Genomic DNA, 20,725 nt, shown 5'->3' on the forward strand with positions numbered 1-20,725 from the left:
GGGTACTTAACCACTGAGCAACACCCCCAGTCCTTTTTATTATTATTATTATTTTTTATTTTGAGACAGGGTCTTGATAAGTTGCTTAAGGCTTTGCTGTGTTACTGAGGCTGACCTCAAACTTGTGATCCTCCTACCTCAGCCTCCCGGGTTGCTGGGATTACAGGCCTGTGCCACATGCCTGGCTTGGGCACAGTCTTGATGGAAATCAAAGCCGTGGCATTGAATGAGATCACCCAGCAAGGTGTCCACAGAGCAAGCCAGACTGGGAAGTCTCAGTGTTTAGAGGCTGGGACGAGAGAGAAGAGCCAGAAGAGACTGAAACAGCTGGCGGTATGGTAGGAAAGAGGAGGGTAGGTGCAACCTCAGCAGCCAAGGAGAAGTGAGGAAGGAGAGACGGACAGACCCACTGGGCCAGGAGAGAACTAGAACCCTCGCTGGATCTGCCAGTCTCAGGGCCCCTGACGACTCTGACGATGTCAGAATCAGTGGAAAGGTGGGTGGCCAAGGCTGATTGGAGTGAGTTCACAAGGAAGTAGGAAACTTTTTTTTTTTTTTTTTTTTTTGCATCATAAGCATTATTTCATGTCATTGAAAGTCTTTTTAAACATTGCTTTTACGGACTATCACATTCTGTGATTTTTATCTCTTCTCTATTTGTTTTATGGGCAGGACGATTCTAACTTTTACCTCTACTTTACATGTAATACTGCAGTGGACATATTTGGACATAAAATTTCCTGCGTTAGGAATGGTAAGACACACGGGATGTTTTTAGGGCTTAATCCTAACAGATGGCCCACTGTTTTTCAGAACATCTGTGCCAGTGCACACCCCCCTCCACAGTGAGATTGTCTCACTGCACAGTTTCTTCTACATATTACCCCCGGTTGACCAGAACATTCTGAATGGTGATGATAGATGTTAGGGGCAGAATTACGTTGCCCCCAAATCCATGTTGGAGTCCATGTTAGTCCATTTTGCGTTGCTATAACAGAAAGCTGAGGCTGAGTAATGTATAAAGAAAAGAGGTTTATTTGACTCATGGTTTTGAAGGCTGAAAGTCTAAGATTGGGTGGCCCCATTTGTTTGGTCTCTGGCAAAAGGCCTCATGGTGCAGGTATGAGAGGGCCAGAGAGCAGGGAGGAGCTCTTGTGGGAACTAAGGAAGGTTCTAAGAGAACTTCCCTTCTAGGGTGATGCCCCGCCCACTTAATGACCTCCTTCCAGGCTCCACCCCTTAAAGGTTCTGCTGGGTCTCAGTGTCGCCACCCTGAGGACCAAGCTTCCTACATATGGACCTTTGGGAGACACACTCCAACCATGTTCAAACCACAGCAAAGTCCTAGTCCCCAGGACCTCAGAATGTGACTGTTTTTGGAACAGGGTCTTTAGAGAGGTAGTTAAGTTAACATGAGTTCACTGGGGTGGCCTTGGTTTAATATGACCGGGGACTTTATAAGAAGAAATTTGGACAAAGACAGACACAGAGGAAAGACTGAGGGAAGACAGGGAGAAGATGGCCACATACAAGCCAAGGAGTGAGGCCTCAGAAGAGACCAAGCCTGCCAGCAGCTTGACCTTGGATGTCTAGCTTCAAGAATTGTAAAAAAAATAGCTCTCGTTATTGAGTCACTCTGTCCTTGGTACTTTGTCTTGGCAGCCCTGGCAAACCAATATGGTGGGCATCAATGTGGGTTTCCATTTTACAGAATAGTGTTCTTGTGGTCACGCTAAACCATACTGTACCAGATTACTAGACTCATTTCCCCCATAAATTTAGATCTCATTTATATAATGTTTAGAGGCGTCCAAATCTAATTTATACTTACACACATATTTGTAAGAATATTATCCTGCCTCCCACCCTGATCTCTTAAGAAACATAAATCTTTAATCATTTTGTGGCAGGATTTTTTTGCTCCTGGGGATAAATCCACAGCCTTGTTCATGCTAAGCAAGTGCTCTACCCCTGAGCTACATCCCCAGCCCTTTAAAAATTAAAAAGATTTTTTTTTTTTTTTTGCAACAGGATTTTTTTTTTTAAAGTTCTAATCAGTTATACATGACAGTAGAAAGCTCTTCAATTCATTGTACACAAATGGAGCAGAATTTTTTGCTTCTCTGCTTGTACATGAAGTAGAGTCATACCATTCATGCTATCATACATGTACCTAGAGTAATGATGTCCATCTCATTCTACCATCTTGCCCCCTCCCCCACTTCCCTTTGCCTCATCCAAAGTTCCTTCACTCCCCTCCCCCTTGTATGGATTAGCATCCACTTATCAGAGAAAACATTTGGCCCCTGCTTTTTTGGGATTGGTTTATTTCACTTAGCGTGATGTTTTCCAACTCCATCCATTTATCTGCAAATTCCATATTTTTATTCTCTTTTAATACTGAGTAATATTTAATTGTGTATATGTACCACAGTTTCTTTATCCATTTATCTATTGAGGGGCATCTAGGTTGGTTCCACAGTTTAGCAATTGTGAATTGAGCTGCTGTTAAACATTGAAGTGGCTGTCACTGTAGTATGCTGTAGTCCTTTGGGTATAGGCTGAGTCAAATGGTGGTTCCATTCCAAGTTTTCTAAGGAATCTCCATACTGCTTTGCAGATTGGTGCAACAGATTCTTAACTAAGTTATACAGACTGGCCTCCCGTGGGTGATCCTCCTGCCCCAGCCTCCTTGGTAGCTGGGGTTACAGGTGTGTGCCACCACCCCCGGATACTTTTGCAGTTTTTACTACTAATTTTTGGCCTCATGTTCTGAGGCCAGGTCTATATGTTATTTCTCTTGTCTCTCGGGTCTCTTTGTTAAGTTCAGAGTGTTAGGTCTTCTCTAACACCCTAAGCCCCACTGCGCGCCATTATGCACTGTTCTCTTTCAGAAAGCCTCATCCTAGTTATGATCTCTTCTCGCTTGGTCTTCTAAGCTGGGCTGTGAGGTCATAGGATAGAGAGGTTGTTTTCCTGTCTCCAGTTCTACCCTCAGGGCAAAGAGTTTTGTTGAATGGCTGACTAAGGCACAAGTCAAACTTGGCAATTTGCCCAAGGGCACAGAGCTGGGGGTGGGGGAGTGAGGTTGGCCTCAGACTCAGACCTGTGCTCCCCAGAGCCCAGCTCCATCTCACCCCTGCCTGCTCCTGCAGATGCGCTTGGGCAGGTTGGTGGATGGTTACAGTTTTAGATTTTCTGTCTTCAACTAGGTAGTAGTTCTTCAAGGAAGCAAACCATTTCTAATGATTCTTTGTATCCTTTTTGAACTCTTGAATATAGTAATTAACAAATATTGGTTGATTGTCCACTTAGGGCCCCTCATTTCTCCTTCTAAACCTTCCTTATTACAACATGTTTTTTCCCCTATAACATTTTTCCCTCTATAACTTTTTTTTTTTTTTTTTTTTTTTTTGCCTTCTCTAATGGACTCTGATCTTCAGATCAAGAAATTTGCCTCCATCTTTTTATCCTCAGTTCTTGGCATAATGCTAGTATTTAAGTAGAGCCTCAATGTGTGCATAATGAATGAAGATAACATAGATGGTACTAAAGCAAATTTAAAGATGAATTATTTGGGAATATATTCTCTTCCTTCCAATGAGCTATAAGGATATCAGATATAACAATACTGGCCTTGTGATAATAGTTTAGCCTGTAAAACCTAAGATTTGCCAAACACTTGTATTCCTCATCCACCCATGTACGTACTAACGTGCATACATGAAGTACAATTATACTGCTGTTAGTGTTAAAATCAAAACAGATGAGTTCAACTTAGTTAAGTTTAATTGTGTGAAGAATGATTTGCAAATCAGACAGTCCTCAGAATCAGCACAACTTCTAAGAACTGTCTGCAACACGGGCAGGCAGCCTTTGTGGACAGAAAGCAGAAGTGAGGTACAGAGACAGCTTAATCCGTCCAGCTTGGCATTTTGCCTCATTTGAATCAGCTGCCTGTGATTGAAGCCCAGCTCCTGTCATTGACTGAGACTCAGCTCTTGGCTTCAAGAGTGTCCTCCAAAATTAGGCTTTTAGTTAAGTTTGTGTACAGGGTGAGTATCCCTTATCCAAAATATCTGGGACCAAAAATGTCTTGGATTTTGGAATTTTTCAGATTTTGGAATGTTTGCATATACATAATGATACACCCTGGGAACTGAATACAAGTCTAAACGTAAAATTCATTTATGTTTCATATATGCCTTGTACACATACCAGAAGAAATTTAATACAATATCTTTAATGCATAAAAGTTTGTAATTCAGTTTGTAATTCTAATTTTGAATGGGTATAAAACACCATATTTTGCTCCACCCGTGTGGTTCTTTTGAAATTTTTTTGTTGGTATGCTGCTGTGGATGCCTGGACCTGTATATGTGCATAATTGTTTCCTTTTTGATTACAGGGATGCATTTCTGGAAATTAGGCTACTGAAATATTAGGAGCATATGGTTAAAATGCTTTCTAAAAGGCTTGTATCATTCTACTCCTACCTTGGTGGCAATTTGTATTAATATTTTTACATGTTTTTTAAAAAAATCAAGTAGTCATAAGGTATCTTCTTGTTTTTAGGTTGTATTTCTTTGGATGACTTCATGAATATGGACATTAGTGTACATATTTATTTACTAATTGCATTTTTCTTTATTTTAACTGTCTTTTTAGTCCTTTTTTCTTTTTTGATTTTGGTCTTACTTTGTTAAAGGCAACTTTATTAATTTTCTTCCATAGAATAGCATTTTTTCTGGTTTATTTTTCCCTTCTTACTTTTGCTACTTTTAAAATTAAATATTCAATGTTTAAATACTCAATGTTTATATAGTCTTAACTGTAGATCTTTAACTTTGTTTTTTTTTTTTTTTCATTAACTTTCTGTGACTTTAAAAAAAAGGAAACTTTGTAAAAGGGCCAGAAACAGAATCCAGAAAAATTGTTGGTTGTTTTTCATTACATGACATGATTTAATTATGTTATATTCTGTGAGTGATTTTACAGTTGTTGATGGCATCTTGTTTGGCCCCAGCTGACCGCCTACTTTAAATTAAATCACATGGTAATACTCCTGCTGAGCTCAGGCTTAGAGAACCTCAGCCTTCCAGAACACAGATCTTGGAGAATTAGGTAGATGGGGGCTGAGCACTTGACATAAAGGCTTTAAACTCCTGCATAGAGCCATAGCTTCTGCACAGGATCTTTGTGATGTGTATTCTATGTAATTCATGCTGTGCTCAGCCATTTGCTTGGTGAAATCATTACTGTAGATTAGAAAAGCAAAAGGTATAGAAAAAAGTGGTAGAAAGTCTAATTTAGAGGAAGAAGAAAACAATGAAAGTAAACACCCCCATACACCCCCATACCCCTAAAGTATTTCAAATGGATTTTTATAATGATCAAAACCCCATAAAGGTTATTCAGTGCATAATAATCAAAACCCCATAAAGTTATTCAGGCATAGTTGGTCTATCTAGAAAATTCACAAATGTGGAATTCTTCATTATTCCGGGAGAAAAAACTACCAAAATATCACAATGCCTTTTCCGTCCAGTCTTCTGGAATAATGAACAATTTGTTTTTCTCCATGGGGGTTTTGGAGGAAGCTGACCAAGAGACAGCTACAACACAAGTACAACATTTATTTGGGTTTGCCACAAGGAGCGGACAGTTAAGAGTAGATGCAATTGTGTGACCTCATGCTCTGTCTCCTGTGATCTGATATCACTCTCTTGTTATTGAGTAACTTCAAAGGGCAGCTGGGCATTGCTGTGAAGACCCGCACAGCAGAGCGGTTTCTCACCTGCTGTCTCTGATCATGGAAGACACAGCTCGACTCACATTTCGCCCCAGGACACATGTGGTAGACATGCTGCAACTTGTTTGGAGAGAAAGGCAAAGGGCAGAGAGTCACTCTGTTTTCGCTGTGTGGGCTGGGACAAGTTTTAAATATAACCAAGGGTTACGTTTTTAGAATTAAAAGCGATGGAGGCTGAGCTTTAGGGCATGGGTTGCTTCCTAAAAATACAGTCACTGAACTTTTAAACAACTTTCGGATCAACTTGTCAAACTGGAGTAGATTCAAATGGGGAAGGAGCCACATCCTCAGCTATCCCCCTTTTTTATTTATATATGACAGCAGAATGCATTAGAATTCTTATTACATATATAGGGCACAGTTTTTCATATCTCTGGTTGTATACACAGTATACTCACACCAATTTGTGTCTTCATACCTGTACTTTGGATAATAATGATCACCATATTCCAACATCATTAATTACCCCATACCCCCTCTCTTCCCCTCCAACCCCTCTGCCTTACCTAGAGTTCGTCTATTCCTCCCATGCTCCCGCTCCCTATCCCACTATGAATCAGCCTCCTTATATCAAAGAAAACATTTGGCATTTGGTTTTTTGGGATTGGCTAACTTCACTTAGTATTATCTTCTCTAACTCCAGCCATTTACCTGCAAATGCCATGATTTTATTCTCTTTTATTGCTGAGTAATATTCCATTGTGTATATATGCCACATTTTTTTTTATCCATTCATCTATTGAAGGGCATCTAGGTTGGTTCCACAGTTTAGCTATTTTGAATTGTGCTGCTATATATTTTATTAGAGACAGGGTCTCACTGAGTTGCCTAGGGTCTTGCTAAGTTGCTGAGGCTGGGTTTTAACTCACATGATCTTTCTGCCTCAGCCTCCCTAGTAACTGGAATTATAGGCGTGGGCCACTGCACCCAGCTGAGAATACATTCAATTTTGACTGTTTCAAATGATGAAAGAATGTTTTCATATGGCTAGCTTGGTAGATCGGGATGGAACAGGATTTTGTTGCCAAATCTGCAGGGTCTTCATGTCAGTGTTTTTCTGCAAGCCCTGTGGGTACATCTTCTTGGTGGCACTTTCTACCACTTTCGGCTGACCCCATTGCATTATTACACCTTCACCCTGTGATGAGGAACAGGGATTAACTCCTGCATTTCCAATTTGCTTTTTATTTGATTACTTAAAAAAAAGAATTCTTTTTTTATTTTGAAAAGTTGAAAAGTACAAAAGATACAATAGTAGCCATCCGTGTATCTATGGCCCATAGTTAATGGGTGTCTTCTTATCATATTTGCTACCCATTTTTTAAAAGAAACAAATATGCTCATACAGTGTCATCTTTTCTTTGCATCATTCCACTTCCTTCCTAGAGGTGATTACTGACATAAACTTGGCGGCTTCAGTACATATTTTTTATACTTTTGTTGATTTCATAAGTATTTGTAAAAACACATGGTATTGTTTTTAAATTGGTGAGGGCAGTTACTATAGCATAAAGAAGAGTATTATAAAGTAGCATCCTATAATTTTCTTTCCTCAGCCAGCATTATTGTCAAGATCTCTCCATGTTGCTTGATACAGACCTGGATCGTGATTTTAACTACTGTGTGAACATACGATGGTTTGTTCATATTTTCACTGACAGGTGCCCATATTCGTCATTGTATCCAGGTGAATATTCCTGTGTATGTCTTCTTGAGTACATGCCGGCTTCAAATTGAAATTGACAGTTTCACTTGATGACTACTAGATTCTGCCACATTGTTTTTTTGCAGAGGTGGATAGAGTAGTATATAAATGTTCCCATTTCCCTACATCTTTGCTAACACTTGATGGAAACAGACTTTTTGCCAGTCCCTTGTGTGGAGCATGGGAGGAACTTTAGATAGGGCAAAGGGAAGAGAGGGCAAGGGAGGGGCATGGGGGCAGGAAAGATGTTGGCATGAGATGGACTTCATTACCCTAAGTACATGTATAAAGACACCAATGGTGTGACTCTACTTGTGTATAATGAGAGACATGAAAAATGGTGCTGTATATGTGTACTATGAGTTGAAATGAAGTTAAATTGTTTTAACTTCATAATAGATCTTAATATTTGGCAGGGCAGACTTTCCCCATGATCTTTTTTTTTTTTTTTTTTGGCGTTGTTTTGATCATTCTTAGCCTGTGAGTGTGCCATTATTAATTTTAGGATTGGCTTGTTAATTTTTCTGAGAAAGTCATTAAGATTTTAATTGGAATTCAAATTTATAGAAAGATTTGGAGAGACTTGTGTCTGTCAGAATAAAATCTTATAATCCACATATACTATACCTTGGTATTTATTCAGATTTTTTTTGTGCTTAAATGCTTTGTAATTTCTTTCGAAAGTCTTGAATATCTTTTGTTAGATTTATGTTAGATACCTATAATTAGTGTTGCCCTTGGGAATTGTGTCTTTTTTTTCCCCCACTACATACATTTAATTGCATATTCATTGTTACAGGAATAATATTATTTTTTCTAGGCTAATCCAGTAATCCAATAGGTGGGAACCTTGCTGACTTTTTTTTTAAAATCAGCTATAATTGTTTGTGGGCTTTTTTGGTAAATATGTAGAAAATTAGGAGAATTACACCTAAGGATACATTTGTTTTTTCCTTTCTAGCACTTAGGCCTTTTATTCTCCTTGTTGTGTCCTGTTGCCTGGGACCTACAATGCCACATGGACTATTAGAGGTTATTATGAGTATTTAGATTTGTTTTCAACTTTACAGGGATTTTTCTAAACACTTTATAATATTTGCTATTGTAATATTTGCTGTGGGTTTTTTTTTGTGGGGTTTGCTGTAGATACTGTTTATCAGGAAGGCCCTTTGTATTCATAGGTGGCTAATAGTTCTTATTTGCTATCAAGAATAAGTGATGAATTTTATTGGAAGCTTTTTCTGCATTCCTTGAGTTGAATTCTCATCTGCTTTTTTAACATGGGGAATTACACTGATATATCTGCTAAGATTAGAGACATATTTGTATTTCTGGAATAAATTCTGCTTGCTTTTCTGTTAAATACTGATATATCCAATTTACTAATGTTTTACGTGGATATTTTGCACCTGTATTTGTAATTTTAATTTTGTGTGTTCATTTTCTTTCTGGGCACTGTTCTTGTCTGATTTTGAAGTAATACTATGCTTTGGAAAGGTGGTTACTTCTGGGCCCTCTCCTACGTGTCATGACCCCAGCTGCTCAGAACTAGGCCTGTGCCCTGGAGTAGCTCTGGGAATTTGCAGCCCCCAGGTCCTGGGTGGTGGTTGCCGGACCTTACCTGGTGCCTCTGTTGTTTCATATCAGGCAGAGACTCATGGAGATGCTTTGCAGGTGTTGGGCTGCCTCTGCCTCTGCCTCTGCGTGCAGGTCCCTTCTCTCCAATACTCAGCCCTGCAATTCCAGCTGCTTAGCCTCCTGAGGCAGGTCTCTGTCTCCTCTGCTGGGCGAAGCCATTGCGCTCCACCCGGGTCTGTGGTCCACAGAGTGCTCTTCTGCATCTCATGGATTCCTTTCTCTTGGGAATCAGTCTTGTGCTGCCAGGTGTCCAGCGTTACAAACAGATGTTTTCTATCTTCCATCTAGCCTTCTTGCTGTGTATGACAAGAAGACTTGTTTGCGACAGTTATTCCATCATGACTAGCATAAAAAATGATCTTTTTACATGTAAAACTATAATTTTGCCATTGCTTTGTGTTTGGAAGGGAGGAAGGCAGTGAGGGGGTTAATTCTCTGTGGTTTCTTGAGCAGAAGTCCTGGCCTAGGATTGTCCTCTGAATTAATTGTTGGTTTCCCCCTCCTTTTCTTGTTCATGTCCACAAACTGAGTATTTCTCAGAAGCTCTCTCTTTTTTTCTGCTGCACTGAACTTCTCAGGCTAGCTCCCTCAAGGTGCTTCTGTATTGGAGGTTTAGTAACCTGTCACGGCTCCTACCAGTTAGTTATGATGTTCTTTTCTCTTTGTCTTTAACCAGTTTGTTCCCCCTTCAGAGTTCTTCTGGAACACATTGGAAATGGGCTTCTGAAACTGTTTCTATAATAAGTAACTGTCATATACTGTTAAATTTCACTGCAGACCTTGTGTTTTTTTAGTGTATATTTGAATATTAATTTTGTTGGAAAACATCTGCTTTGGATTGGAGAGTGTTCAAGTGAGTACCATGCAAACCACATCTGGAGGTATAGATCTTATTATATAATGAAATAAAAGTCATTGACTACCATTCCCTTGGCCATGCCTTGAAATCCCAGCATCATTTGGAATTAGTCAATAATGAATCTCAGAATCCTATCCTAGGTACAGAATGTTCTGCCATTTAATTGACCTCACACTTGATAATCTAGTTGGTAAATAAGAGATAACTGTAAAAAAAAAAAGATTAATAACATGCCACAGCACATGTGAATGTGAAATGAATGATAAAAGTGGGACAGGAGCTCAGATGGTGCCAAGATCCTGGTAGGGGTGGGCAGGCATTTGGGAAAAACAGAGAAGAAAAGCACTTGGGGACTGGAATTGAAGGGCATGTGTTCCTGAACAGGGCACCCTGTCTGCAGAGACAAGGAGGCAAGAATTCTAGAGCACCTGGGCGCTTATGCAGGGGTGAACCAGTAGAAGTGAGGGTGGAAAGGGTTTTTGAGTCCAGATGTATAGGACTTTGAAATTATCCCATGGTTAGTAAAAATGTAATATAAGTTTTTGAGAAAAAAAACCAAACATGATTCAAAGAACATTTTAGGAAGACCTGTCAGCAGGTTTGGGGTAGGATTTGTTCCCTAACTACTGCTTCTCAGACTTGGCTGAAGATTGCAATCATCTGGGAGTTTAAAAAGTGCCTGAGACCCTCCCCCCAGAGACTCTGATTTAATTAATCTGGAGTTAGGCCTGGGTTTGGGGAGTTTTTTAAAATGCTCCAGATGATACTAACATGCAGCATAGCCTGGGCAGTGTGTGCCCAGCCTCACCATAAGACCTTGATGTAGCCCCAGCTGATTGTGCCTAAACACAGCTGACCAGGTATTTGCAGAATCAACAGATAGGGAAAAACTCCATTTAAAAAGTACTTCTGCGACATCACTTATAATATTCTTTATAGTTCAACACCTTAGTTATAATATAACAGTTTTCTTGTAAATACCTACAAATTTTTGCATTGGCCACAAAGTAGATGTGACAGATGTATAGACTTTTGGAAAGGACCCATAGAGATCCTGGGAATTTGATCATTGAGGAGGTATTCCCTCTTTTACATTAAAAATAAAAGGGTCTGACAAAACACACACATTTATCATAGCCAAGAATGTAATAAAATAAGAGCAATTCTAGTGCAAAAACACTAAACTCGCAATTATAAAAATATAAGTCCTCAAAACTGCTGGAGGAAGATCATCAGTTTCCAAATGTTGTATGCCAGTGGTTCTCAAACTGGAGGGTGCATCTGAATCACCTGGAGGGGACTCACAGACTCCTGGGCTCCAGGTTCAGATTTAGGTGGCCCTGGGGCAGCCCAGGACTGTGTATTTCCAAAGTGTTCCTAATGTGCTGCTGGTGGTGGTGGTCTGGGCACTGACTTTGAGAATCACCCATCTTTCTGCCCTGTAAGTAGCACTAAGGCCTGGGGGGCAAAGATTTCAGGAAAAATGGTGTGATTGGAGGACATGAGTTTTGCGCTCTCATGTCAGATAAGGGGCTTGTCTTGGCACTTAGGGCTTCTGTCACCTGTGCCCCTGTTCAAGCCAAACCCTATTCATCTGCATGCTCCAGGGGCATCCTGCCTGAGCCTGGGTGGCAGAGGTGGAAGAGAAAATTCTCTTCTCATTCTTCTTCAGAACTTTCCTGCAGAAGGGTGGCATAGCCATTCCGTTATACAGCATGTTCTTTTTCTTCAGTAGCAAACAGTGAATTTTGGGTATTTTTTCCCCTTTTATTACTGTCCTCCCTGCCCCATTACCACAGGCAGAATTTGAAGAATTAAAAAAAAAAAAAAAGACTCCCCTTTACATTTCTAATCCATTTGCATCCTTCTAAAGACATGTCCTTGGCACATTGAGTGGCATGTTGGATGATTTTAGTCACTGGCATCCACCCACCTAGGTGCCAGCCTCTGCAAGCTGCTCTGTGCAGATTTCCTGGTAGATTAGTAGACATTTGCAGTACACCTTGGGAGGGAGGAGAAGCGGAAATCATTCTCAGATGTTAAACTGAAACGTGTTTCTAATTGAAAGTATGAAGGGAATGTACACAGGGAATGCCTGGGGGGTGATCTCTGGCAGAAGCACAGTGTTGAAAGGGTGGCCCAGTCCTTGCTCCTGGCCGCTTCTGTTTGCTTGGGTGGAGTTCATCCGTAAATAATCATGGCTGAGCAGGGACCCCAGCATAGTATCTCAGATCCTGCAGTAGGGTTTGCTTGGTCAGTTAGAAAAGCATCTTGAATTCTGGAAATACATAGCTTTTGAATTTGAATTTGAATTCTGGAAGTCTAATATGGGGACCGTTTTAGAACAAGCAGCTGCTGTCCTTGTGATGCCCCTAAACACACACAGGTGCAGGGGCCAAGGTTAATTGACTTACTCCAAGGTCACCTAGAGAGCTCGCTGCAGTTAAAACGTTGTTTTTAAATCCTTCCCAACATGTTGAAAATTTGTCACACTGGTCTTGTGACACTCAAGGGCCATTTCTTATTGTTTGTTATAACTAATTGGAATCATACTGTAGTAAGATGGGAAAAGTGTCTTCTCTTTTATAGAAAATTTCAGGGTTAAGTTTTGGTGATTTGGCTTTTAATAACTGAGTCTCCTGTGGTTCACATCCCTTACATATTTTGTAATTGTTTTGTGGACTGTATCTGGTGTTGAATTCTATGAGAGATTTTGTAGTGTGACTTCAGGACTAAGCGCTTAAGTCAGAGGTAGACTGATAAGAGAGGGTAGTAATACATGTATTTGAACAAACAGAGAAGGGGCCTGAATATGCCCAGAGAACTGTGGCATTACCTAATAAAACTTAAGTCAGCAACATTTAAGCTCCAAGGGATCTTGCCTATGATCAAATCCACTAACCTTGCCTATGACACATGGTCCTGCTAACTTTATAGCTGCTTGGCCAAAAGTCTGGTGATTCAAATTTCAGGCATCTTAGCAAAGGGGAGATGAAGAAGTTGTTTCTTTTTGGCTGCCTTTTGTTATAAAATTAGGGATGGTGTACAGTCCACTGGATTATTATGTAAACTAGTGGGTACCTAGAGGTGATTCTCCATCTTTCTGCTTTTTTGTTTTCTCATATGTCAAAAGAGTGGGTTGAAAAATTTAAAATAATCTCTCCAAGCTCTGATGGCCTGTGCAAGTCTGTTGGAGAGCACTATTGGGGGTTGGTAATTTTTTTTTTTTTTAAGTCTAGGCAAAAGAATTTAAACTTAAAAATTTAAAAAGAAATTTAAACTTAAGCCACAGAACACAATTTAATAATAGCAGAACATTTTCTAAAAATTTTCTTGTGTTTTCTGATGTGTTTCTGGGAGGTGTTGTAGTAAGATGATTAAACAGAATGGCTTTGGGGTCTGCTCACTTGGGTTTGAGTCCCAGCTCTTCTTCTATTTACTAGCAATCCTGTGATCTTTGGCAAAATACTGAATCTTTATGTCTGTTTCTTCATTTGTAAAATGGCAACAGATATCTTCTAAAATCAGCTTCTGGGGAATCAAATTTGTTGGTATATGTTTGAGTGGTGCTGGGTACCCAGGCCGCCATTAATAGATATTAGCTGCCTTCATCTTCATCATCATTGTCACCATTATCATCATCATCATCATCAGTGCTTAAGGTTAGCTCTATTTTATTGAAGAGCATCAGGATGCTACAGTTAACCCTTGAGAAGAATTAGTGAAGTCTACTGTGAATTAGTGAAGTCAAAGCTGTGTCTCCTGTTATCTTTTTGCAGCAAGCTGTGTTCCGTCATGCCAGAATGGAGGGATGTGTCTCCGGCCTCAACTCTGTGTGTGTAAACCGGGGACCAAGGGCAAAGCCTGTGAGACGACAGTTGCCCAGGACACCTCGTCACCAGTCTTTGGAGGGCAGAATCCTGGGGTTGCCTCCTCTTGGGTTCCTCCTGAGCAAGCAGTAAAGCACACTGCATCTAAGAAGGCAGACCCTCTACCAAGAGTCAGTCCTGTGGCCCAGATGACCTTGACCCTCAAGCCAAAGCCTTCAGTAGGAGTCTCCCAGCAGATCCATTCTCAGTGAGTGTTTTGTTCTTGCCTCTGGATGAGGGACACCTTAATCACTCTCTTTTTCCTGCAGTTTGCAGAGATCACTTGAATAACAATGTCTTTCTTTCCTTTCCTCAAGGGTTTACACATCAGGCTTACATATCAAGACTCTTAAAAAAATGATTTGATATGTGCATTTAGCTTTTGCAGGGCAAATTTACTGTAAGTATGAACCATAGCAATAAACAGGATAACCAGTGTTGGAAGAGAATAATAAGGATACCTGACTATGGCAGAGTTGTGAGTTTGAAATTCTTTTTTTTTAAGGGGAGAGTGTTGTGCTGTAATGTTTTGAAGTAATAATCTGAGAAAGAGAAACTATGATTATTTTTTAAAGAAAATGGGAAAGGTAGGAACACAGCTTTGTACAGAGAATGTATTCAAGTGAATGTGAGTCCTTGGAAGGAAATAATTCCTTAACCTCAGTAGCAGGTTCAGTGTATCTTCTTTTAACACCGTGCTTACCTCCCAGTTGCCACGCAGGGCAGGTCCATTTTTGGTGAATGAGCTTGCTTTCTATTTATGGAACGTGGTTTTTTTCTTAGGGTTAGGGAGTAAGCACTGTGCTGATTAAGATGAGAACTCTGGGGAAGAAAGATCATCCCTGTCCTTCTGTGAGCAGCATGAGAAACAGCCCTTCGGACGCATGGGGTCCTTACACAAATTGTCTCCTCTTGATGGGCTGCTCTACGTGAATAATAAGATGCAGATTTTACTGCAACTATCACTTGTCCTGTCTAGGAATGTAAAATACAGGAAATCCCCTTCTTAAAAATGGACTGACCCAACAGTTCATGTGTAAGTCACTTGCTTGGAATTTCAAATGCTCTTCCCCACATAGAGACAATTTCCACAGGGTGTTTAGTATTCAGTGAGCCCACAGAGGTTATTTAATCTGGTGCTATAGATGAAATTATCCTAATTGATACTTCCCCTTCGAACTGGCCACCTACTGTTCCTGCTCAGTGGGGTCCTTAGAACTTTTTCCTTTCTCCTTTTATTCATCCCGTGGTTCTCTCTTTTTTTTTCTGTTGTTTTCTTCATTTTTGTCTCATTTCTTCTTTTCTCATAGCACTTCCGTTCTACTGTAATAAATGAATTTGGGGGCTAGATGGAAGTCTAACCACTTTGCTGGCATTTCAGTTGGAAAACTCATCCTGGAGCTCTTAAGAGAAGGAATGGTAGGTCTAACTAAAACTTAGTAAGAACATTCTATATGAGAGGGACTGTTTTAAATACCCCACATGTATTAATAATTTGCAGTTTACAATGACCCTGTAAGATAGGTACTGTTATCAACCCTTCTTTACAGATGAGAAAACTGAAGTTCAGAGTGGGTAAGTGGTTTGTTTCAGGTCACATAGGTAATTGATAAGTGACAGTGTTAGGATTTGAAGATGGGTAGTTTGTCCTAGCATGTAGGCCCTATTGGAGAGAGTTGGCAAATATTTTCTGCAAAGAACTAGATAGTAAACATTTCCAGATTTGTGGGACCCATGGTTTCTGTTGGAGCTACCCAGTTCTGCCATTGTAGCAGAAAAGCAGCCTAGACAATGCTAGAGAAGGACATTGTGTATGGTGTTCCAAAAAAAACTTCACTTATGGTCAGTGAAATTCGAATTTCATATAAATTTCACATCATGGAATATTATTCTTCTTTTGATGTTTTTCTTGATCATGTAAAAATCATTCTTAGGGGCCATACAAAAACAAGCTGAGGGCTGGATTTGGCCCATGAACTGCAGTTGCTCACCCTTTCTTTAAAGGATAATAGTGCTTTTTTTGGTGCCAGATTATGAATATAACTGTGTGTCCTTGGAATGATATAAAGCTTTGATTATATCATAGCCAGACATCTCCCTTCCAGCATTGTTCTGATCTTAAAAACAAAGAACAATTCTATGTTGAACTATGCTTTGGCGATCAAGAGAGTCAGATTACTGTGCATTGCAAGTATTTTTTCTACCGTTATTACTTACATAAACTGTGAAGTAATTTATAGCAACATTGTCAGTCTTGAGTATCACCATCTACTCTTTGAATCTCCCATCTACTATGTGTGTGTGTGTATATATGTATATATATGTGCAATGTGTGTATATATATATATATATATGTACATGCACAATGTGTGTGTGTGTGTGTACACACACATATACATATACATATATATATATATAAATATGGATTGTTAGTAAGAACCATTTCTTAGATAAAAACATTTCTTCTCTTCCTCCTCTTGCTTTTCTTTCTTTTCCTCCTTCTTCTTCCTGCTCTTCTTTCTCCTTTTCTTCTTCCTCTTCTTTCTCATCCTCTCCCTTCTCCTTCTCCTTGTTTCTAGCAACGTTGTAGTTTGGACAAGAATGTTGTGAGTCAAAGAGGCCAAGGTTTCAGCTCTGACTCGGCTTTGGTAAAATAAAAGTCATTAGGTAATTTGCTCTGGAGACTTCGTCTGCTGAATCAAGATGCTTTTAATGGTACTGGATTGTAGGCATGAGTACATGGGCGTGCCTGCTGTGTGCTCTTGGGTAAGAAGAGATGCCTAAGATGCTATCAATTCTGATTTACTTAATATGCTTTTATAGATTACAGGTCTTTATTTGGTCCCTGCAGGGAGAATTAAATCCTATTCTTAAGGAGATTTTGAAATAAGTGATCTGTAACCTTAGAGGAGCACAAAGGAATCGACAATGTTGGCCCATTGATCAAATTAGGTAATGACACAATCATTTCAAATCGTATTTAATCAAACTGCCAAGGAGTCCCTAGGATAGGCCCATTTTGGCCACTTTTTCTTCTATTTAAAAAACATTGCCTATTTTAGGGTTTTTCAAGGTGTTGTTTATTTTAACAAAGGGAAGATTGATTAGGCCTCTTTAAAATAAAGTTGCTTAAAATGCCAGAATGTCAGTGCTAACATTCATCCCGTGGCATGTGAAGTGCTTTGGTCTTGACCATTGGTTCAGCAAGTTTTTGTCACGTATTTCCCTGTAGAGTGGGTGCTGTTCCAGGGCCTGGGGACCACTGAGCAGCCAGACGCAGTGCCTGCTTTCCTGAAGAGCACAGTCTACAGAGGGCCAGACCACTGACAAGTGATGTCATTAAATTCACGTCTGGTTGTGTTATGTGCTGTGGCAGTGGAGGCCGGAGAGTGCTGGGTGGGTGTCAGGTGGAGAGGGGCAGTGGCTTAAGACAGACTGTGAGGAATGGCGCTGATGACAAGTGGCATTTAAGGAAGAGCCTGAAGGAGGGAGGGCAGGGACCATGCATAAAGAAGAGCTGGAGAAGAGGCCTGGCATGTTGGAGAGGCAGCTTGGGCTGGTGAAACTGGATTGTTAGAATAACACATATTAGACGGATTGGTTTAACCCTTGGCTAATTTGGTTGTAGGTGCTTGACTTAAAACAGAATACTAGCAAAGTTCTGTAGGGTCTCAAAGGAAGAAGTGGCTGTTTTTGGATTTTGGAGTGTTTGGGAAGTGGAGGTTCAAGGAGAGGCCTCTGGAGAAGGTGGTTTATGAGCTTGAAAAGTCAGCTGAATTCAGACACAGAATCGAGCAGTGCATTTCTGGAGGAGGCAGCGATGTGAGATCACAGCACGGGCTGTATTAATTATCTCCGGTATAACAAATCAGCTCGAAGCTTAGCAGGCAGCATTTACTGATTGACAGTCTGTGTGTCAGGAATCCAGGAGGCACATGGTTAGGAGCCCTGGCTCAGAGTCTCTCCCGAGGTTGCAAGTCCAGCAATCAGCAGGGCAGCTGTCTTCTGGAGCTCTGCTGAGCTGGGGGTCCACCACAGCACGGCTCACACCCTTGGTTTTCAGAAGGAGGCCTCAGCTCCAAGACTGGCTATTGGAATGAAGCTTCCCGTTCTCTCTGTGTGGACCTTTCCGAATGGCTGTTAGAGTGTCTTCATTACATGGCTGCTGGCCCCTCCCCAAGTCAGTGATCCCAGCCTAGGAGCGCCAGGGGAAAGCTACAGTGACTATGTAGTTTGTGGTCCTGTTGAAGGCACACCCTCACTGCCACAATATTCTGCTCATTAGAAGTGAATCCCTAAGTCTGGTCCACATTCAGAAGGACTAGCATTGTAGGGAGAAATATCAAGAAATCTGTGAACATATGCACATTTAGGATATGATTCAATTGGAGCTTGATATAAATGAAGACTAGTGGTAATATAGGCATGAAAGATTGGTTGAAAACCAGGGTAATGATAAACACACACACACACACACACACACAAAATAGAAAATAAAAGCAACAGAGGGAGAACTTGTAGTTTTAAAAAAAAGCTTAAGAAACTCATTAACCGATTCCAATAGTTTTGTGCAAATGCTAAAGTTGGTTAGAAACTCGATGGTCTGAGCGAATGATGGTTGGTTTTGGTGGGTTGTGGTGATTGCACTGTGGTTGTTTGGAAGGAGGGGTATTTACAGATGAAAGTGTGTGATGTCTGAGATTTAATTCACAATAGTGCAGTGGGTTGAGGTACAGAGTAATGAGATCATCTGTGAGGTGATCATTACTGAAGCTGGATAAGGGGGTTTCTTACAAAACACTCCCTTTTTATATTTTTGAAATTTTCTGTAATAAAGACTAATAAAAGGAAGTTTGAAGTAAAAGAATCCTGCAATTTTACTTGGGCTTTGGAAGATTAGTCTCATTGTGGGATCTAAAATGGTCTTAGAAGATGGCTCTGAATCAGGTACAGTAGAGGTAATAATGCAGAGGAGGGAAATGACCTTGAGTTAGAGTCATGAAAAACCTTGGCACCTAATTGAACTTGGAAAGCAAAGGAGAAGAGAATCAGATAAGGACCTGGCTTGTGACTATGAGAGAAAGGAAGGATGTGGAGGCCTTTACATTTTGCTGGTTTTTGAGGATTGCTTCAGTAGGATCATGAATCTCCAGGGTCTTTGAAGGTATTTGGTACTTGATGAATGGTGTGGTCTTTGACAGAGCCTTATATTGGAGTAGTTGGTCATCCTCTGTACCTGACTAGAGAGTAAGGCAGCTAGGTATCAGCAGTACAAAGCTGGTTACTTGGTCAGGTACTGGTTTGGAAGGACTTTGACCAGTAAATTCTGGCATTAGTCATTAATGTAGTTGGTAATTTCATTCATGTTTTTCATTGATGTTTATTATTATCGTGTTACTTTCCTAGTCTCCTGGGCCACATCACGAATATTCCATGAAGAAGAGATCAAATATACTTATCTTGCTGTACACAAACATTTGCAGACACTTCTCTGATTCTTTACATTTTATTCTACTTCACAATATTGGAATACTTCTAGAGCCCATGTTAGCTTCAGGTTGCTATCATACTTGCCTTCTGCCAGGGGTAGCTGTCAAGGTGGTCATGCATGTCTGCTTACAAGAGCATCCCAGGTCTGTCTTTGTTTTTATATATAAAAAGATGTTAATGCTTATAAGAAGAATCCACAAAAGGGCAAAATTCAAAAATTTCCAGTTTTCTGGAGATTTTTCATTCTGTTACAGCCATTTTGACTCTCGGTGCTGCTAAATGAGGCCGTCTAGACTTGTGTGAAGTGCTCGTTTTTATCCTTGTTCATCATGATGGGTGTCACAGACACTTGACCATGGGAGCACGAGGTGAAGGTCAGAAGGGACATTCTTCAGCTGCTACGGTCTTCTGGTTGTTTAGGGAATGTTGGTACAGTGATCACTGCTTTGCCATATGGGGGAGCCGTTATCTGAACTGTGTAAGGAGGAAGCACTTTCATAGGAGAAAATGTGCCCAGTCTCCTGTCTTTGAGCTCACAGCAGGAAGTCTGGTTTTACTCAGGATGTGGCTGTCAGATCTATCTGGAGAGCTCACATGTAGCCAGTCTTTCTTCCCAGGAGGGCCATTTTCGTCATCTAATGGTGTCCTGATGTGGCAAAGGAGCCCTTAGTTCCTCTGGAAAATCTTTTTTTTCCCCCCTGTCTCAATCCATATGAGAGAACTAAATTTACTTAATGGCATTGATCATTTCTCTTTTCTATCATCTTCCCAGAGATGTGGTGAAGATAAAAGAAGCACATTAGAAAGTGTTCTTTTAAAAAGTGGGAATAATTAAAATGTGTTCTGTATTTATCAAATGAGTTTATAGTATGCCAGATATTTTCTAAATATAGAGAAGGCCCTTTGAAACCCACACAGAGACGATGGGGTCTACTTTCAGAGTTCTCGAGAATCAAGTACTTGACGTTTATTCTGGGTCAGTTGATAGGAGGGGTGATGAGTGATGTCCATCATGATGAGAAGAGGGCGTGGTGCTGCGCTTTTTCTCTGCCTGCTTCTTATCTTTTAGTCCCTGTGGTTGTGAGTCTTCAAGAAAGACTGCATGCTGTGCTACCTACAAGAATGGAAGACCTTGTGGAATGTTCCTGGAAGTATTTGCCAAAGCAGATGAACTTTGAAGAGTTCTGATGAACAAGAAAACTCAAGCTCATTCCCTTTATTTGGATTTTTCACAAAAGAAAAAAAAATAAAAGCCCATTATAAAGCTAAATCAACAGTTAAAACTTCAGGGAGTGTTCAGGGTTTTTTTTTTTTTTTTTCCAGCATGAATAGTTCATATTGGGACCTTCAGG

At 40.3% G+C, this 20,725-nt stretch overlaps 1 protein-coding gene across 4 annotated transcripts in view; it reads left to right on the forward strand.

The window, feature by feature from the left end:
* Ltbp1 (latent transforming growth factor beta binding protein 1) overlaps positions 1 to 20,725 on the forward strand; it is a 393,004-nt gene that overhangs the window by 36,833 nt on the left and 335,446 nt on the right. For all 4 annotated transcript variants that reach the window (XM_046441615.2, XM_046441616.2, XM_046441617.2 and 1 more), the window contains exon 3: positions 13,794 to 14,091. In XM_046441615.2, the coding sequence (XP_046297571.1) occupies positions 13,794 to 14,091 (298 nt within the window). The remainder of the gene's footprint in view (positions 1 to 13,793; positions 14,092 to 20,725) is intronic.

Source organism: Marmota monax, unplaced genomic scaffold, assembly GCF_021218885.2.
Source record: "Marmota monax isolate L192 unplaced genomic scaffold, Marmota_monax_Labrador192_F-V1.1 WCK01_AAM20220418_F8-fsc00010, whole genome shotgun sequence".
Taxonomy (NCBI): domain Eukaryota; kingdom Metazoa; phylum Chordata; class Mammalia; order Rodentia; family Sciuridae; genus Marmota; species Marmota monax.